A 19,841-nucleotide genomic window follows, 5' to 3' on the forward strand; every position below is an offset into this window, starting at 1 on the left:
TCACTTACATTGAGACGCTTTCTGACCGTTTTCAGAAACTCTTGGCATCACAAAGACTGGAAAAAATGTACACTGTATTTTGCAAGCTTTTTATATAGGTACTAAAGTATAAAAAGGTTTATAGGAAAAGTCTCCATCCCACCCCTGTCCCCCACAGGCTAGTTCCTTTTCCCATGGTCAGCCCCCTGTGATTGGTTTCTGGTTTATTTTTCCAGAGATATTTTACCAGAAATAATATATACTGTTTGCTCCCTTTATTACACAAACAGTAGCATACTACAGGTGTGGTTCAGTACTGTGCCTTTTATTATTCAATACTGATACAGGATTTAAAGATCACATTTCCCTTAATTTACCATAGTGTTTGACTTTGAGTTTTTAGTATTTTATGATTCAAACTTTGGAAATATAAAAAAGAGTCAAGAGGATAAAAAGCACTTGTAATCCCAGCATCGAGAAGCCACCACTGTGGCTGTTTGGGTGTGTTCTTTCTGGTCTTTCCCCTACGAAGATGAAACACGTAGTATTTTTAATTTTTCAAACCATGGAAAGAATTTCACATGCTGGAGTTTTCCTCCCATTTACTTGTACATACTCCCATTCCCTCTCCGTTACTACTAACCATTATATTGTGAGTATATTCAGGTTTTTCTTTCTTTCTTTTTTAATTTTTAAGGTTTATTATTGAGAGAGAGAGAGAGAGAGAGAGAGAGAGAGAGAGAGCGAGCGCTAGCAGGGTGGGGCAGAGAGAGAAGGAGACAAAGAATCCGAAGCAGGCTCCAGGCTCTGAGCTGTCAGCACAGAGCCCGATGTGGGGCTCGAACTCACTAACTGTGATATCATGACCTGAGCCGAAGTTGGATGCTTAACCCACTGAGCCACCCAGGCGCCCTTCATAAAGGACCTTTCTAGATTGCCAAGATGAGACAGTTAGGGCCACAAAGCTCACAGATGGCCCACACCCTGTGTGATGGCACTCAGCTGTCAAGGGGCAGAGAGAGCTAGGAAAGGTCGGCCTTGTTAACAAGGGCCCCAAAGTCCGTTGCTCCCCTGAACGCGACTTGGTATCACAGTGATCTGTCCAGTCCTGTGGGATTCTCCAGGAAGCTGCCCTAGGTCCAGGCGCTCCCCTTGATCTCGAAGGAAGTTGCCCCTCTGGAGCTTCCTTGCCTGGGAGGAACGATCATGACAATTGTCTCATCCATCACCTTCCAGGGCACAAACCACACCTCCCAATGCCATTTCTTACTGGAAAAGGGCAAGTTACACAGGGCTATCTACTCATTCCTTGTCATCTTTGGTCCTTTTTCAAAGATTGGAAGTCTGGTCACAGTTGTACAAAGAATTCTGGAAAGTATAAGAATGACAACATTTCAAATGGATAACAGTGAAAGGGATAAGCTAGCTAGAGTTTAATCTTTTTCCTAATATGCATTTTCTTCCAGCAGATAAAGGAGATGAGGGGGCGGGGAAAGCGGTAACACCAACAAGGCTAACATTAATTCAGGGCTTACTGATACTGGGTAAGTTTTGTGTATATTATAATCTTGCTTAATTTTTATAACCGCCCAAAGAAGAATTTTTAAAACTGCCCCAAACCGCCCGTTTGATAGAAAAGTGAAGAGCTAGGAATGAAAGTCAGATCTCTAGGACTCCAGGGCATAAACTCTTAGTTTTGAAACTATCATGCTTTGTTGTTGGACAAAGAAAAAGAATGCTACAACAATGTCGGATGTGGAAGTTGCAGGGTATTATTGGTATTAATTGTTTAATAAGACAATGTGACAGGTCATATGCCATATTCTAGCACCAAAATGACTTGAGAGGGAAAGAAAACGTGAGCCTAGGGCAATGTCAGTTTATTTAATTGATGTCTGCTGTCCCCAGAGATTCACGTAAATTAAGATGACAGGACAGCAGTTATCTTTTGGAATTAAAGACCATAGAAGTATAAGCTCTCAAGTTTGATTATGTCGGTTAGGAACCCAAGGTTTGCCACTAATTGTGTGACGTCAGGCAGCTACTTTAAACTTTAGTTTTCTTATTGGTAAAATGGGATAATAGCATCTACCTCAGAGGTTTGTTATATTAAATTAATGCATCCAGGGGTGACTGGGTGGCTCAGTAGGTTAAACATCCGACTTCGGTGCGGGTCATGGTCTCATGGTTCGTGGGTTCGGGCCCCGTGTCAGGCTCTGTGCTGATAGCTCAGAGCCTGTAGCCTGCTTCAGATTCTGTGTCTCCCTCTCTCTCCGCCTCTCCCCCGCTCACGCTCTGTCTCTCTCAAAAATAAATAAAAATGTTAAAAAAATAAATTAATGCATCCATCTTAAGCACTTGGTGTTCAGTAAACTCTAGCTATTACATTTAACCCACAGAGTTAGAATGTGTCAATGATATTTATCAATGACAGCAGCCTTCAGTTAAATAAATAATTATCGGCAATACGCCACTTGGAAAACCACACTGGGGTTCAGGATGTGGTGTGATATCACTGTCCATTTAAAAACATATCTGTAGTAGTTTGCTAATACAAAGACCAATCAACACTCTTTGTGGATCCCCCAAGTTGTCCTTGGGTTCCTAACCAAAACCTCATTGTACACTTGCACAGGAAGCCCCTCCCCACCCTGGATTAGTGAACGCCTGCCGGGCTGCTCAAGCAATTTGCCAGGGGGGCAAACTCTGCCTCACCCGGAGGCCACTTTACCTTGAGAGACACAGGTTGGGGAAGGCTTCTCTGACATTGCTACAAGCTCTAACACTTGATTTTCCTACTAGCTGAGAAGAAGGCTGCATTTGGTGAATAACCTGGCATGACCGTAAGAAACGGACTTGGAGTCTGAATCCCAGATCTGCCACTTCCTGGGTGCCCATGTAAGAGAAGTTACTCCGCTGCTGTCTAAACCTTGGGTTCCCTTCAGTGGCATTAACCCTACGGTGCAGATCGGTGGATGAAAGGAGATAATGTAATTCAAACACGTAATACAATGCCTACACAGGGTAGGCACTTGATAAACCGTGGCAATGATTTGCCTTACAGGTCAGACTAATCACGTCACCCAGGACTTTTATCCTAAGCCACTTCCCGACTTTCACGATTTCGTATATATGAGAGCATCTTTTTGCTAAACACGTATCATTCACCGTGTCATCAACGTGAACCGTGCTGCCTCTTGTGAGCCACAGAAATGCAGATTCTATTTTTGGCCAGGCACGGCGGAGGACAAAAGGATGGGCAAGGTACAGCCTCTGTGCTCCCAGAGCGCCCGAGCTGCTAGAGGAGACAGATACATAATCGATAATGTTAATTTAAGACAGGCTGGGAGAAGTATGATCCCAAAGTACTACTGGAGTTCGTAAAGGAAGAAAGTCGTTCTGATGAAAGAAACATCCTCCGTCAGGTGGCGGAGGCTGCCTGGAGAGCCAGGAAGGGACCTGAGAGGGTGCCAGCCCTCTGCCAGGTGTGTGGGTTAGGAAGAGGGGTGGAGAGAGGGTCTGCTTACCGGGGAGGAGGAGCGGGGGTTCTGCGGACCACTGCTGGCTTAGAGGGCTGAGTGATTCAAGCAGACACTGATGACAGGTCTGAGCTCCTACGGGTGAGGGCCCAAGGAAGCCATTCTCTCTCTAGCAGCAGGCTGGAGGAGTGAACGGAGAGGTCATTATTTGGGCAAGCGCGGCAAGAGGAATCAGAGAGGCCTTCCGAGTCACGGCAAAAGGCGATGACCACCGCCAGCCTCATGGAGGATGTACCTGGTGGAATCAAAGCTGTTTGGCTAAACTCACAGCCTCACGTATTCCAGGAGGAGGGAGACACCACTCATTCTCTTCAACCCAGTCAGTTGGTACTCGTGGGGAGCATCTTGTGGTGACTCCCGGTCGGGGGCCAGAGTCGTCGCCAGAGCTAATTTTTGTGGTGACACCGTACCTGCAGATAAGGCAAGTGAGTTCACGAGGAACATCGGGCCGGATTCACAGCTAGCGTTTTGGTAGCTCGTTGGCCGTTGCTAGCCCTCCCAGGTAGGTTCTGGTGTGAAATAGTAACAAGACGCTCCCCCTGCCCTGCAGCACTCTTACATGGCTGTCTGCTGTCACAGAGGGCTGCCTCCGCTGGGACAGTCGGGCCAGGCCCCTTCCGGTCTCTGCAGCACAGCTCTCCCTCCGCGGCTGGAGCCCCTGGCCCCCCTCCCCTGGCTGTGGCCTCCAGGACCAGTCCCGATGAGGCAGGAGGAACTAAGGCGGCTCTAGCTCCGGGGCTCTGGGGACTCACTCAGCATCAAGCCACGCCTGTCTCTGGGCCAGTCATGACCTTGTGTCGAGGCTCCAGCACAGCCTTGCTCCTGGAATTCTGAGTGGTATCGTGTGCCTCGGGTCTGACAACAGGATCTCCATCTGTCATTCTCCTTCCAGCTGAGTTCCTGTCCTGAGGAACTATCCCCGGGCCTCTTAAGCTGGAGATCCTGCCATTGCCCCACAGGAAGCAGAGGAAGCGCTGCTCTTGCAGCCTGTGGCTGGGGCTCCGGCAGCATGCTAGGAGACTTGCAGTCCCGCTTTCCTGCTCCGGATTCATGACTGGGACGTACACTTCCCCGACGAAGACCACTTTACCGGACCGTGCTTTTGGTCGACTGCCAGGTCGCCCGGGGTCCGTGTTTCACCTGCTGGCCTGGACTTCCTGGGTCTCGGCCTGAGCCGTTCTCCCCACGCCTGACTTTGCTCGGTGAGTGGGGTAGGATTCCAGAGCTCGCCCCACCCAGCCTGCCCTGTTCCTGTGCAGTTAATTGAGCCACGCTCAGCCCGACTTTAGCGAGCGCACGAGCATGTAGTCTTGCCCAACATTAACCTAAAGGTCAAAGCGGAGACATGAGACCATACCGATACAAAATCATTTCCTATAAAAGATATTTTAAAAACGAAGAGTCTCAATTACCACACAACAAAGTATTTTACAAGGCCAAACAGAGCCAAACATCGAGGGCCGTGGAAGCCTCCCCTCGCCCCCGTGGGCCGGCAGCTAACATTTTGGAAAACGTTTTTGGTGGTCTTAATAGCCCCAGATTACCTTCATTTAAGTTGAAATGATTGCAGCCAACACTTCTAAACTAGAAATTGGGTAGGAGGTAATCGTTAACCTTAACCAGTGAGCCTAGTAAACACCCCGGAAGAGTAGGCCTGTGCCCGCCATCAAGCTGGCCGTATCTGCCGGCTCGCTCCTCAAACCGAGCGGTCACCTATTCCGAAGTCAAAGTCTATGAAGCCGGCCGCCACTGAAATCCAGCCCCTGGAGCATTACTCAACAGGAAAGGGTGAGTTATAGAACGCAACAACGACTTCCTCCACAGCTCCCGCTCAGAACCTATTGCTTTTGGGAAAACCGATTAGTTTAGATCCTGCCTGTGAGAGAAAATGCTCTTACATCAAGGACAGACACCAGACTGGCAAATCCTTGAAGAGGGTCTAGCAGCACTGCAGCCCCAGGCGCGGGCTGGGACAGTCACTACCAACCTTTTTAAACCCAGGAAAGGTACTTGAGGCCAAGTGTACCAGAGGGAACTCCACAAAACTGTCTACCTCTCAACTCCTGAATTTTACAACCATACCACTTTCTCGTTTCCAACCCATCTGCAAGAATATTACTGCTGTGGGAGATCCAAGCTTTTCTTGAAAAACCTCCAGGCTAAATATCAACCTGAAGGGACACTGGTCTGAGAAGTCCAACCAAATGAGACTCCAAATTGGTCTTTCCCCAGGGCTCTTAAATTTCCTGGCTTTTTGAGGGGCAGTCTGTTCTACAAGTAGACAGACAGTGAGGACACAATCCTGTCTACAAGATTTTAGACAAGATTTTGTACCGCATACTGGTTGTCATTTTGAAAGCAGAGCTAAAAAGCTTTGGAATCATTCTGTAGAAACTTCGTATTTATCAGTGCACCTCCACGCTAGATTAATACTACCACTCTGCTTCCTCTTTCGCCTTTTACCAAATTAGATTAATACCATCAATGCTATTGATTCTAAGGTATGGAGTTTAGCAAAAGAATTAGTATTCTGGCGAGTGATGGGGGTTACCTGGGACTGAAAATGAGGGTCTTTTGGTGCGTGTTTGTTTTTACTATTGTAAGCAAGGTCAAAGCTGGCCCTGGAGGATGACAGATCCTAAAGCTGTTTGTGTAGGAATAAAACAAAAGCTAGCTTAATCAAGAACGTTCACCATTGCTTCAGTATCAAGACTTACCCAACAGAAATGATACAGGTCTTAAAAATAACTATGGGTTGGCTATGTATCCATTTATCTTTCTGCTGGATAAAATACATAACTTTTTTGCTATGAAGTAATATCAAAAGGTACCAGAGTTTGTCACGTAAGGTATAAATGACATTTATAATATTTCAGGTTGCAGCAGTAAAATCAGCATTTTGATTAACTTGAGAAAATGCACAAAACTCTCATAGACATCTTAGACTTGAAACTTTAAGGAAAACAATTATTGATTACATAATATACAGGCTCAGTCCTGCAATATATTTCTCTCAATGATTTCCATAGTAACGTTTTAAGCATTAATTTGCAGGGCACTCTAGAATGTGTATGTGTTCCCAGGTTATGATCTGATGAGCTTCTAAGGGAAATTATGGTACAGCAGAAGAGCGGGAGATACAGACTTGAAGTCCTTTGCTTAAATCCTGGCTTAGCGGCCTCTGAGCTTTATGTTAGGCGAGCACAGCTTCTCTGAGGACGGATTCTTCTTAAGTCAGAGCAAGAAAACCAGGCTGAAGGAATGAATGGAGTAATCTGGTACCTATAAATCTTCCTCAGCCTTAAACGGCACCCAGCAATCCATAATCAGAATCAAGTCCCCAATGGAGGTTCAAAGATATTTTGAAGAAAAGTTCCCGCAATGAATTAAAACTCAATTTAGACCCAGGATTGCCCTCTGATGGTCATCTCTTAGAAATGAAATCCCTTTGAAAACCAATGAATTTGCAAGTTTTTTCTATCAGAACTTCCCCAAAAGGCTTATCCTTGTTCTGATCGCTAGCATGTACACTAGATTTTTCTCCACAGAAGATCGTCTTCAAATATATTCATTTAAATAAAGTTGTAGGTAAATTAATGTAGACTTCGAAGCTACTTCTAGAACTAGGGGTGCCTGGCTGGCTCAGTTGATGGAGCACGTGACTCTTGATCTCAGGGTTGAGAGTTCAAGCCCCACACTGGGCCTAGAGCTTACTTAAAAAATAAATTAGGGGTGCCTGGGTGGCTCAGTCGGTTGTGTGTCCGACTTCGGCTCAGGTCAATATCTCATGGTTTGTGAGTTTGAGCCCCGTGTCAGGCTCTGTGCTGACAGCTCAGAGCCTGGAGCCTGCTTCAGATTCTGTGTGTGTGTGTCTCTCTCTCTCTCCTGCTTGTGCTCTGTCTCTCAAAAATGAATAAATGTTGGGGTGCCTGGGTGGCTCAGTCGGTTAAGCGTCTGACTTCGGCTCAGGTCATGATCTCACGGTCCGTGAGTTCAAGTCCCGCATCGGGCTCTGTGCTGACAGCTTGGAGCCTGGAGCCTGTTTCAGATTCTGTGTCTCCCTCTCTCTTTGACCCTTCCCCGTTCATGCTTTGTCTCTCTCTGTCTCAAAAATAAATAAACGTTAAAAAAAAAAATGAATAAATGCAAAAAAAAATTTTTTTTTAAATAAATTAAGTTTTTTTTTAAATAAAACTACTTCCGTAACTAGATTAAGCAGTCTGAAAGTTTTTAAAATGACATTTTCCTTGGAATGTCTCTCCTTATCCCCAACACTGAAAATCAAAAAGGAAAATAAATAAAGCCTCTTGTATCTTAATCAAAGATATAGAGATACCTTGTCTTCCAGGAGTCATGGTGAAGGTTTAAGGGCTGGTTCTTAACCTAAAGGATAATATCACCATAGGCCATTCCTGCTTTGCTGGTATTCATCAATTTCTTCATTCTTGGGGTGATTTGTTGAAAAAAAAGAAAAGTCTCCCAAATCAAAAGTTAACATTTTATCCCAAATCTACACCCCATCTTCTATCAAAACATGAATTCACAATGGATGGACTTACAATCCCAACTAAAAAAACCTCACAAAAAATGTACCCTGGAGCCACATTGGGTCTGGCACACATCTGTCACTAATTTTAGAAATCTGAATTTTTATGGGTGAAATAAATGCTAGCACCTCCTTTTCATTTTCTGTAAGCTTTAGTCTCATTATCTACAAAATGAAAATAACATCTACTTGGTTGGGATGTTGGGAAAGCCAAATTAGATAGTACACAAAAAGCATTTAGCATAATTTTTGATAACAGAAGGCATTAAAAAAGAGAGATGTTATCAATTACCTCCCCAGTCAAAACATGCCAATTATTGAAGGAAGCATTTTATCTCCACTCACGGGCATGAAGAGTAATTTTTACCATGGTTTCTGAGACATCACTTCAAAAATTGTTTCATCGTGTTCACCACAGGCATTAGAGTCCTTGCTGGTGGTGTTTTTATTGATGAAATGGGACTTGCTATGACAAAACGTTGAGAATAGTCTAGAGAGGAGAATGATAAGCAACAAAGGAAACGTCTCCTCTTCTAAGTTCTGGGTACTTCACAACAAACATGGTGCCTACAGACTAAAGCGAGGGAAGTTAAAACTCAAAGGACTAGAAACATAGTGGATTGTTAGGTCTATTACACCCTCTAGTGGCCAAAAAGAAGATTGTTCTTTTAAAAATCTTGGTTTGGTCAAGATAGCAACTGGATGCGTATGGATCACCCTTGAGTTTAAAAAATAACCAGCTTGCCTTTATGCGCTTTTTACCTTTGTATTTACTCCATGCTGAATGAAAATACTAAGCACTAGAGGACAAGGCACAGGCAGCACACCTCTCATCCTAAATCAATTCTCAAATGTAACTAGAGTTAATCGTCTTTGTTGCTTTATGGAAGGGAATTTTGAAATGTGTATCTTTCTAAAGCAGCAATTTTTCACCACAGGGTTATTTACAAGCCAAGGTAATAATTAAATATGCCCAAGACTATGAATCTATTCTTCTCTGCCCAAACCCTTCATTTTTATAATGGGTAATTATAGTAAAAACTTCAATTAACCAGAACCCTCAATTAACATGATTTCCCTTCTTGCACTCTATTTTTAGGACAAAGTGGAAAAAAAAATCACAAGAAGTCGTTCATGTGAAGGACTGGGTTTGAAAATCTTCTAGGATGAATTATACTAAGTAGGAAAAAACCCACATTCACACCGTGATAACCAATATATAGGAGACCCATCTATCTATAGATCATCAAGAGCTGGAAGGGAATAGCTTTATTTTATTTTGAATGTTAATGTGCTGGAATTATAACCTATTTTCTGTTTGTTTGTTTTTTTTTTTTTTTTTTTTTTTTTACTGTCACATTGTTGCATAAATAAAAGGCAAAGAGAAGGGTAACGTATAAACTCAGCATATGTTCTGCAACATTTTCTATTCTATGTCCACAAATCTGAACAGGAGAACTGAGACAGAATCAGACCTAAGTCCTTCAAAGGTCTTTAGATCCCAGAGACACAGTTAAGGTCACCTTACACTATTGAGACAAAATATAGGTCACTTGGGGAACATTTCTTCTACCATGAGAGCTGACATAAGAAGCATTTTTAGATAGTGAATTTTAAACTAATTTGAAAATAAATTTACCAGGACATCACTTATTCAGAAGCAACAGTCCTACTCAAAATCTCACCATAGTAAAAAAAAATTCCACATTCCACAAAGGAATTCAGGCTAAGCAACCACCCCTGAATTGAAAGGTCATGATGCCAAATCCATCTATTTAAAATACTGTTTATTTGTGATTTAACATTAATTAGCATTACATCTAAGAGCAATATCAGATAACATTTATACATTTTCCACAGGACACAGAGGTTCATTGGCTCATTCTTTATGCCAAAGCAAGTAAATAGAGGCATTAGCAAAAGGTGCAAATAGTTCACTGTTGCGTTTAAAAAATATTTATGCACATTGCATTCATTTAAGATATATATATATTTAAAAAGTTATGGAAAAGCATAGTTCACAGGTTACTGTTTCTACATACGTTGTAATACAACATAAATGATGTAGAACATAAAAAAAAAAATCCTCAAATACAGAAGTAAGCAACTGAAAGTTTCTGCTAAGAGATTAAAACACTGATTCCAGTAGTTAGTGAGATCCAGAATGAAATTTCCAGGCTCCGTTTCAGCTTTGCATCATCGTACACATACGGCCAAACAGAACCAGCTGCTCCAGAACGCACTGTCATGTGTAATGTGATTTTGACACGCCAACTCATCCTCCAGAAACACTTTGGATTATTTTCACCCACTGACCATTTCGGATCATCGATTTTACATTGATTTGTGACATCACTTCGGTGAAGGGGAGAAAACTATATTAAGTCTAGGTTTAAATTTGTATTTACATTAGAAAGAAAGTTAACTGAAATAAGGTGAGAAAATTTTGTAAAAATCAAGAAGTGGTAGGTTTTCTTGTTGGGGGATCAGACCCACTGATTTCTTCTAGTGCTGCTTCTAAAGATACAGAAGTTAAAAGGAAACCAAGAAATACGATGATTTTGGCAGAGAAGCAGAATTTTAGAAATCTGGGACATGTTCCAAATAAACCTATGCTTCAAATCCTATCGTGACTGTGGGTCTTCATCAAACTAGAATTCTTGGCATGACACCGCTTTTGTTCCCTTCATTTTTCACTTTCTCTCCTCCTTTTCATTTGTTTCCCTCATGAGACCATCTTCATTCATTAGCAATACTAAGAGAAAAATACATTATAAGGTTCAAATGTGAATCTAGTTATACCTTGAAATGCTTTAATCTCCTTTAGATACCAAGTGCCTGGATTCTTGAATTAGATTTAAGCATACTTAGTACGAAGCAGCTTCAAATATGCTCTACTGTTATATGATTGGCTAATATGCTTATGATGCTTTTATATTGAATGGTATACAAACATCTCAACATACAAAAATCGTTTTTGCCAGAGTTAAACTAAATAACCCATGTACGTGTACAAAATCCCCTTTGTTGAAAAATAAGGGGCTTTCTCAACTAATAAAAAAGGAAGTTTTCAAAAATTATAGTTTACTAAAATGATTTCTTTTTTTTTGGCAAAGAAAGTTACTTCAGGTGAGGAAGTTTTATACTATGAATAAAATTCCAGATGAATCTTTTCTTAAATTTTTTTTTTTAAAAAATTCTGTGCCAGTGTATACTAATGCTATAGATTCTTAGAAGCTTTTAAAGCGTTCTGTTAATGCCCACTGAAACAATGGGAACCCAAAAGGTACAGTCAATAATCGTGGTAAAAAATTATAATCTGATTACCCAGTGAAGCAGGTGTTGAGAAATAAAAATTCTCTCACTTGTGCACTGGTATTTCGTTTCCAACAGATATTATGGAGAAGGCCTGAAGTAATTCAGACAGATATCTGTTTGTGGTGAATTATAGTAATACTTCATGAGGGCAGAGCTAACTAAAACTAGCAATTATTCAAAAATTCAAAACCTTTTTTGGACATACAAAATGAGAGATGAATTTGAAGTTCTTTTCATAATATGTTTTTCTTTTAGTAAAATCCCTTTCCAGTTCTTAAAGTCCAGTTTGCTACATACCCCCAGTCTTCTCTACCACTGCATATTAATTATCAACTTAAGTGTGGTATTTAAATGTGCAATGTCACATTGTAATAATAATAATTATAAAAAGAGTTAAGTTAGGCTTCAACTTTCTCCTTTTTTTTGTTCTTTTTCAGAAAAGAAGGAGTACGGAATTTCTTCTTTTTCTTGGATGGCGATTTTGAAGGGGAGCCTTCAGGTGACAGGACTTCTTCAATTTTTTCTGGAGACTTAATGGTAATCTCGATGTTCTCTATGGTCGTGCTTGTGGTTAATCTACTCACTCGCTTCGCAAGCTCATCTTCAACATCATGCATATCATCCTTGCCATTCACCACCATGACGGGCACCTCCATGGAGATGAAGCTCTTGGAAAATAGCTCATGGTTTTCTACAAAAGGGGAGGGTTGGGTTGTTGTTGTTGTTTTTGGTTATTTTACATAGTTAACATCTTGGCTTTATTTTACAAAACTGAACTGATTTATGTAGCAACGTACTAAGGCATTACTTAAGTTTCAGTAAAGACAAATCATTACCTTAACATACTATGGATCTATTAGCATGAAGCTAGATTTTCTTAAATAGTATAAAGGGGAAGGGGTCAAAGTTGTTAGACCAAAGCATGAAGGCTAGATAAGTCTGGTTTGATGATCTGACAGTTGCATTGTAAATCAAGTCAGTATAAACAAGGAAGACAACATGTGTTTTTCTTGAATTTGGCAATCAAAACTGGAAAGATTTCATGCTCCTGATTGGAAGATGTAGGACAAACCACTTTTAATTTCACAAATTCTTAAGAACTACCAGTTGCCAAAATCCAGATTAAGGTAGGTCAACATAAACACTGAACAACACCAGCACACCACTTGGTGAAAAAATATATAAAATTATTGGGAGCTTTAGGTAAAATCCATGGCAAACTCATTGCAATCGGGTGTTCAATTTCCTTACGTGAAGACAAACGACAGAGGACAAACTCTTAAGACTAACTCAGTGAACGCTATGGGAAGTTACATTGAATACCTTCTAATTTTTCAGGGATATTTTGCGGTGACTGAGTTTGAGACTGAATTTGTGAAACAGATGAAGCGTCATCTGAGAGTAATTCCTGCTCAGCATCTGTTGGACGAGAGTTTAGTTAAAAGCCATGCAAAACAAAGAAGCATAAGGTTTCGGGAAGGTTAGTGCATACGTCAAACGCCTGCAGACACATGATAAACTCTTCAGCAGTGAGCTAAGTATACTAACGGCTACCCCACGGATCGATAACTGCGCATTAAGAGGAGGTGAATGTGCGAACACTTCTGACTCTTCTAACAGTAACTTTACATACGTGCTTAGTAAGGAAGCATGGCTACGGGCAGCCCAGGCAAATAATACGTAAGCATTTAGCTTTTGCTAGAGTGTTAGAAAACCAAAATATATTGAGCAGCCGGGTGAAAAGAATTAGGACGCCTCACCAATGATGCTGCGTTCATGAGGCAGAATGCCTCCAAATTTTCAAACAATATCCAATTAGTGATTTCTGTCAGAGCAGTATTAGTGAGCTAATTCAGAAAGCCATAATGAATGTGGAAGAAACTATTTATAAAAAAAAAAAAAAATAGAAGCTGATGGTTCTAGAGTGCACTATTTGTTACCTGGCATCTTTAGGCTTTTAAAAAATAAGAGATTAAAGAGGGACATTTTACAAAATAGAAAAATAGAGAAAGTCTCTAACCTTAGGTTAGAATAAACAAATCCAATAATGTCACTTAGAATATTTAATGTCGTCAGGATGACTCCTTTTGTGACAAAGGCACTAACACACTGATAAAAACTGTTCCCGGGATGATCCAGATGTCAATTCTTTCCACGTGACAGCTAATGTGGACAAACATTTTTAACCATTGGTTCTGTTCTGCTTTGGGAAAAAATTACTGTATGTTGTAGATGCTCTAAAGCAGAGGCTCTTGCCCTCTTGTGGGGTCACAGATTTCTTGTCCCTTACCCTGAATGCTCTCTTTCCCCAAATGTATATCATACAAAATTAAGCACTCATTTTTCAGATGGTTCATGAACTGTTTGGAGCTTATCCAAAGATGCAAAATCAAGAACCCCTGCTATAAAGAATTTCTTATTCTTGAGAAAAAGGGAGTTAGTATTTAATTAGCTGGGGTTTCATTAACAATTTTTAAACAGAATCCTTACTTAGGGTTCTGAAGTCAGAAAAACTCAACCTCACTAGGGTGCCCATGTACTTAATTAAAGAAAGTCACATCAAAATTCTGGCAGTTTTCTTTATATTTTGATTTCAAGATTATATACTGGCACCTTGTGGCACCCAAAAAGTATAAAAGCCACATAATATACATACTCTGTCATGTTTAGATCTATTACTGTATCTGTATTTATTTTAGTAAAGTAATACTTTACTTATCTGTGGATTTCATTTTACTATGGAAGACTTTTTGCTAGTGATCAGATTGCTTTCTGAGAAAAACTTTTCTCTACATGTTGACATACGTGAACTACAGTGGCTCTTCGCATTTTAGCTCCACCTACACTCAGTAAGGTCTGGGAGAGATGACAGGGAACAATCGATTGTCAAAGGAACATTTTAAAAAAACAACAACACTGACTGCCCTCTATCATCCAACTCAAGGTGTTCTGCTGTCGGTAGCATGGTTATCAGGCTTAATCTAAAAAATGAACGAACCTTCCAGGCCTTGCTGTTTACGCTCGATTGTCTTCTTATACTCTTCAAGCTCGCCTTCTGTGAGATGACTGAAGGGGTTGGGAGGAGCTGGTGGGGCCTGATCGTCATCTTCAAATTGCATGGTCTTGCAAAGAAAAACATCGACAGATCGGAAGCTTATTCTTCAGAACTGGTTAAGAGGGCACAAAACAGAGCTGAGGGCTCCCAGGATGATAGTGGGAGACAGGCTGGAGACTGAAGAATTCTCCAGATAAATTAAACGGCCTCAGATAAAAGAACTACAGATATTGACATTTGGGGACTCCCCAGAGAGACAACCCATCAGCCTACAGTGAAGCTCACCGATTGCCAAGCTCTGCCCACACCCGGAGCATCAGACTGGCTTTTCAGTGTCCCATTCTTAAATATATACAGACTACCAGGTATTACCGGGTATTACCTGGGGAAAGCTTCCACCATGGAAGTGAGAGACCAGAACAAGAGAGAACTCAGAAGAAACAAGGACAATAAAAGCAGCTGAAGAAAATTTAAAATCGATTCCCTCAGAGCAATGAGAGAAAATACTGTATCCATGAAAGACTAGGATGTTATTTAAAAAACAAACATTCAGGGAATAAGGAGTCTTAAACAATTTTTAAAAATATATCAAAATAGAAAATTAAATAGAAGCATTAGAAAATAAAGTCGAACAAATCTCCCAGAAAGTAGGATAAAAAGACAAAGAAATGGAAAGTGAGAAACAGCATACCCTGACAGAAAAAGAAATTGGGAGGGAAAAAATTATTGACGAAATACATTTAAAAAATGCCCAGAGGGGCATGTGGGTGGCTCAGTCGGTTAAGCGTCCGACTCTTGGTTTCAGCTCAGGTCATGATCTCATGGTCTGTGAGTTCAAGCCCTAGTCGGGGCTGACAGTGAGAAGCTTGCTTGGGATTCTCTCTCTGCCCCTCCCCTGCTCCCTCTGTCTCTCTAAAATAAATGAATGAATGAGTGAATGAATGAATAAATAAATAAATAAAAATTTAAAAAAAATGCCCAGAACTGAAGAATAGGACTTGGCAGATTGAAAAGGGTTACTAAATGCAGAGAAATACAAAGAAAGACTAAAAGAAACCTACTACAGGGGCTCCTGGGTGGCTCAGTCGGTTAAGTGCCTGACTTCAGCCCAAGTCATGATCTCACGGTTCGTGAGTTCGAGCCCTGTGCTGACAGCTCAGAGCCTGGAGCCTGCTTCAGATTTTGTGTCTCCCTCTATCTCTGCCCCTCTCCTGCTTACACTCTGTCTCTCTCAAAAAATAAATAAAAATTTAAAAAAATTAAAAGAAAAGAAACCTACTACAAAGCACAGCATCATAAAATTTCAGAACAGCAGGAATGCAGAAAAGGTGTAAAAGAATAAAAAAGAGCCCTATACAAAGTTACGTGAATCACAGTGCTCTCTTCCTTCTCATCAGGAACAGGGGACAACAGAGTGATGTTTTCCATATTTGTGAGGTAAATGATTTCTAAACTAGAATTCTATGTCTATTATTTAAACATTTCAAGGTAGAATACAGGATTTCAGGCTGTTACCTCCTATGTGTCCTTTCTCAGAAAGCTATTAGAGGATATGCTCAATGATAGAGGGGGAAATCAAGAAACTGGAAGACTCAAGGCAGGAAACAGGAGATAGTACAGAGGCAAGAGGCAGAGGAATCCCCAGGATGAGCCTGTGCAGCTGGCCTGAAAGCCACCAGTCCAGATCTGGGCTGGAATGACAGAGCAATGAGAGATTAGCTGTTACCCTTGAATCTTTGTAAAGTAATATTAAGAAGGACTTTATAGTTCTTCCCAAACTTTTAAGCCAATGTACCCAAAACACTAAGCCAATGAAAAACGGAGGCAATTATTAACTCTAGGGGGAGAAAAGTGGTATAAGAAAGGAAATGTAATCATGGGATACTACCTGGCTGAGCAGTAAACATTTAATAATATAAACACTGAAAGCTGATTTAACAAAGAAATTGTAATACAATCTTCCCCCAACACTTTCTCGTCTCTGAAATCTGAACTCATCCAATAATTGATGGCTTCCTACAATTATAATTGTCAGGGTTTTTTCTCTTTTAGGGATCTACAAAATAATGGTACTTCTTGGAGTTGATGACATAGACTCAAAGTCAGTTGAGGTCTAAAATTGATAGGCGAAGAAAAAGCAGAACAAAGAAGCTCTTTAGAAACATGAAGGTAAATGCTAGAAGAAAGTCCTTGCCCCTGGAAATTGGGAGCTGACGTGACATTTTAAGCGTTGCAATTACTTGACTCTTTAACTTGTGCTTATATTAACATTAGTAAAAATAAATACTCATATTTAAAAAGCAAAGAAATTAGTGTGGTAGATGAAAACCCAAGAGCATGTTGGTTCATGGACTTACAGAAGGGGGCTTGTCCACAACAATTCCAGCAAGCAACTGCGACTGTGGTCCAGCTGTTTTCAAGTCATACCGGTTTTGTTCTCGAATCTGAATCAAAACACAGTAACGAGTTCTTGGGGGCAACTATGCAGACAGATGATTTTTACTCTTCTACTCTCTTTTCCCACAGGCTTGCTCTTTGACCACCCAGAGCCTCTTTCTTCCTGCCTCCACAAAGCCCTCTCCTACCATCCCAACAGCTCACATTCATCTCCTCCACTCTTCCTGATGTATGATTTCCTATTGTCTTACGTGGTTGGAGAATTACCTTTTCCACTAACACTAGGGCTCACTTTCACTGACAAAGCAGCAGTATGTGTACTACCTCTTCCCCATGGAGCCCGCTTGCCAGTGACTAGCACAGAGCTGGAGGTGTTCAATACAGGGTAACATTATACTGAGTTTCAGGGCATCTGGTGGCTCAGCTGGTTGAGCGTCTGACTCTTAATTTCAGCTCAGGTCATGATCTTGCGGTTTGTGAGACGGAGCCCCACGATGAGCTCTGTGCTGACAGTGTGGCGCCTGCTTGGGACTCTCTATCTCCCCCCTCTTTGCCTCTCCCTCACTTGCACGTGCACGTTTTCCCTCTCTCTCTCAAAATAAATGCACTCATGAAAAATTATACTGCATTTCAAATTCTTCTGTATTCATACCCCCTAAGCTTGGTATTAATCAGATTTAATCACATAAAACAGTATAAAAATGACTCCCTTGGCCACAGATGACTACATCTTACCTTATTTCTCTTTTCTAGTACCTCATTCGGGTTTGTGTTTAAAGGAACAAATTGATTTGGATCTTCAATTTTGATAGGTGTTCCACTACTAACTTTAGAAGAGTCCTCTGCTCTCAACCACTAAAAAATAAAAAATTTTCTAGAATGAGGCTTTGTGTTAAGGAAATATGGTAGGTTTTTGGTGTTTATTGTTTATTGACTCAAGGAGAGGGAGCACACACTGCCAATATTTTAAAGAATTTCACTAAGCAGTATTTAGTGGTCAATTACTGTATGTCTCATACTAGTTAGAAAAAGGCTCATGATCAGCACTCAAAAGATGTGATTACTATTTGCATGAATACTCACCTAGATGGCTATTTAAGTTTTCTTAATCTCTTAATCAGAGTCTGATCTCTTATTAACTCACGTTTAGAACTGTTGCCTGCACTGAAGTTTCATCAGCTGATGATGGCTAAGTCACCAAAAAGGACTCAAGGAATCTCTTCAGATTTAGTTTTCCAGACTTCATTTTTCTATTTTTGGCTGCCAGGAAAGGCCAATCCCCTGACCAGCATTTTACACAGAGGGTAATCTGGTAGTAATCCATAATGGAACTACAGGGATGGAAAAGCCTTATATAATTTTTCTCCTTTATCCCTTATTATATCCTTTAAAGAAGACGAATATTCATCAAGATCAATAATGGCTGGCCAGCCATCAGTCTCCACCAATAAAATCAATTCTGGGAAACTTAGGAGTTTAATTATGTTCTTTTACTAGGAGATAAGAAATCTTATAAGCTAGGGAAAAACACTTTGATGTCTAGGCACTTCCACAGTGAATGTTACTGATTTATATGAGAGGATGAACCAATTTTGAGTATCTACAGAATATTTGGTGATCAGTACTCTAAAACTAAACCAAATCTGAAGCAAAATGTTGAAAAATATAAGACAATCCATTTCTCACTCTTCAAGATTTTGCCTAAGCATAACTGTGCAGTAATTCATGAAACTCTGGAACCATCACGTGTCGATAACTTTTATGGTTCTGATTCACTGGTACAATATAAACCGCAAAGCAGTACCAAGTAGTGGATTAAGAACTGGGCTCCAGAGTCACTGTATGCATTCAAATCTTGCCTTTACTATTCATAAATGACTAGTTAATCCCTCTGTGCCTCAGTTTTCACATCTATCAAACGGGAGAAAAACCACATCCTCTCCATGTTAAGAGTATTAAATGAGATAATTCATTTAAGTCACAGAAAAAAAGTATCTTGTACAAAGTTTATACCTGATAAATGACAGGTTAGTAGTATTATATTCAGCTTTCCCAACATTTTTAACATAGAACATTCAATTCATATAAGTAACTAGGCAAAATATTTAGTAGAGGCAAACCACATAAAATAGCAACATACTGTGATTTTGGTCCTGGGACTGGTTTCCCCATTCCGAGACTCCTCAGGCACATTCACTTTCATGTAAGTATTTGGTGAGTTCAGCCATCTTGTTTTTTCACGCTGCTGTCTCTGTGCCATGTATTTGAGAGGAGAGAGTGGCACTGTGTCATCCTCAAAGGAAAAAGCGGTCACAGTTGCTGGGATTTCCACGTCACTCTTGTGCCTAGGCTTCTCTCGAATGAGAGGATGCCTATAAGCATAGCCTGTTCTATACCCCTAAGGGAGCAAAAAAACCACATTTGAAATGATCAAACATGCACCAAACACAGCATTTGGACTCTTAATTCTTTAAACAAGTGATCAGAAAGACTCCTTTTTGAAAAACAAAGACGAAAATATCTGTCAAACCTCATGTAACCTCCATTTATAACACTAGGGTTGAAATTAAGCAAATTTCAAGATCTGGTGAAAACAGATTCCAGCTGACAATGTGATTTCCACTCACACAACTGTTCCTGACAAAGGTAATTTCAAAACTGCTGACCAGAAAATTTTCCTAGCTATTTTCCAGCTTTCTGGAAGCCAAATCTCAGTGCTCATTTAAATCTTTGTTCCTCAGTCTCAAGGCAATCTTCTTCTGACCCTTAGTGGAAGAGGGTAAAATCTAAAGTAAGATGACACTTAAATAAATAAATGTAAACCAAAAAAGAAAGAAAGAAAAAAAAGGGGGCGCCTGGGAGGCTCCGTCGGTTAAGCATCCGACTTCAGCTCAGGTCATGATCTCACAGCTCGTGAGTTCGAGCCCCGCATCAGGCTCTGTGCGGACAGCTCGGAGCCTGGAGCCTGCTTTGGATTCTGTGTCTCCCTCTCCCTCTGCCTCTGCCC

The 19,841-nt window shown here is 40.8% G+C and overlaps 1 protein-coding gene across 7 annotated transcripts in view; it reads right to left on the reverse strand.

The window, feature by feature from the left end:
* Positions 1-9,834: 9,834 nt before the first annotated feature.
* ADD3 (adducin 3) overlaps positions 9,835-19,841 on the reverse strand; it is a 124,762-nt gene continuing 114,755 nt past the window's right edge. For 4 of the 7 annotated variants that reach the window (XM_030335549.1, XM_030335548.2, XM_030335547.1 and 1 more), the window contains exons 10-15: positions 18,975-19,232; positions 17,570-17,689; positions 16,795-16,881; positions 14,381-14,504; positions 12,706-12,801; positions 9,835-12,073 (exon numbers count right to left, since the gene is read on the reverse strand). In XM_030335549.1, the coding sequence (XP_030191409.1) occupies positions 11,781-12,073; positions 12,706-12,801; positions 14,381-14,504; positions 16,795-16,881; positions 17,570-17,689; positions 18,975-19,232 (978 nt within the window). In that variant the 3' untranslated portion in view covers positions 9,835-11,780. The remainder of the gene's footprint in view (positions 12,074-12,705; positions 12,802-14,380; positions 14,505-16,794; positions 16,882-17,569; positions 17,690-18,974; positions 19,233-19,841) is intronic. The other 3 variants (XM_032595279.1, XM_032595278.1, XM_030335550.1) reach the window with 1 other exon arrangement.

This window comes from Lynx canadensis, chromosome D2, assembly GCF_007474595.2.
Source record: "Lynx canadensis isolate LIC74 chromosome D2, mLynCan4.pri.v2, whole genome shotgun sequence".
NCBI classification, from domain to species: domain Eukaryota; kingdom Metazoa; phylum Chordata; class Mammalia; order Carnivora; family Felidae; genus Lynx; species Lynx canadensis.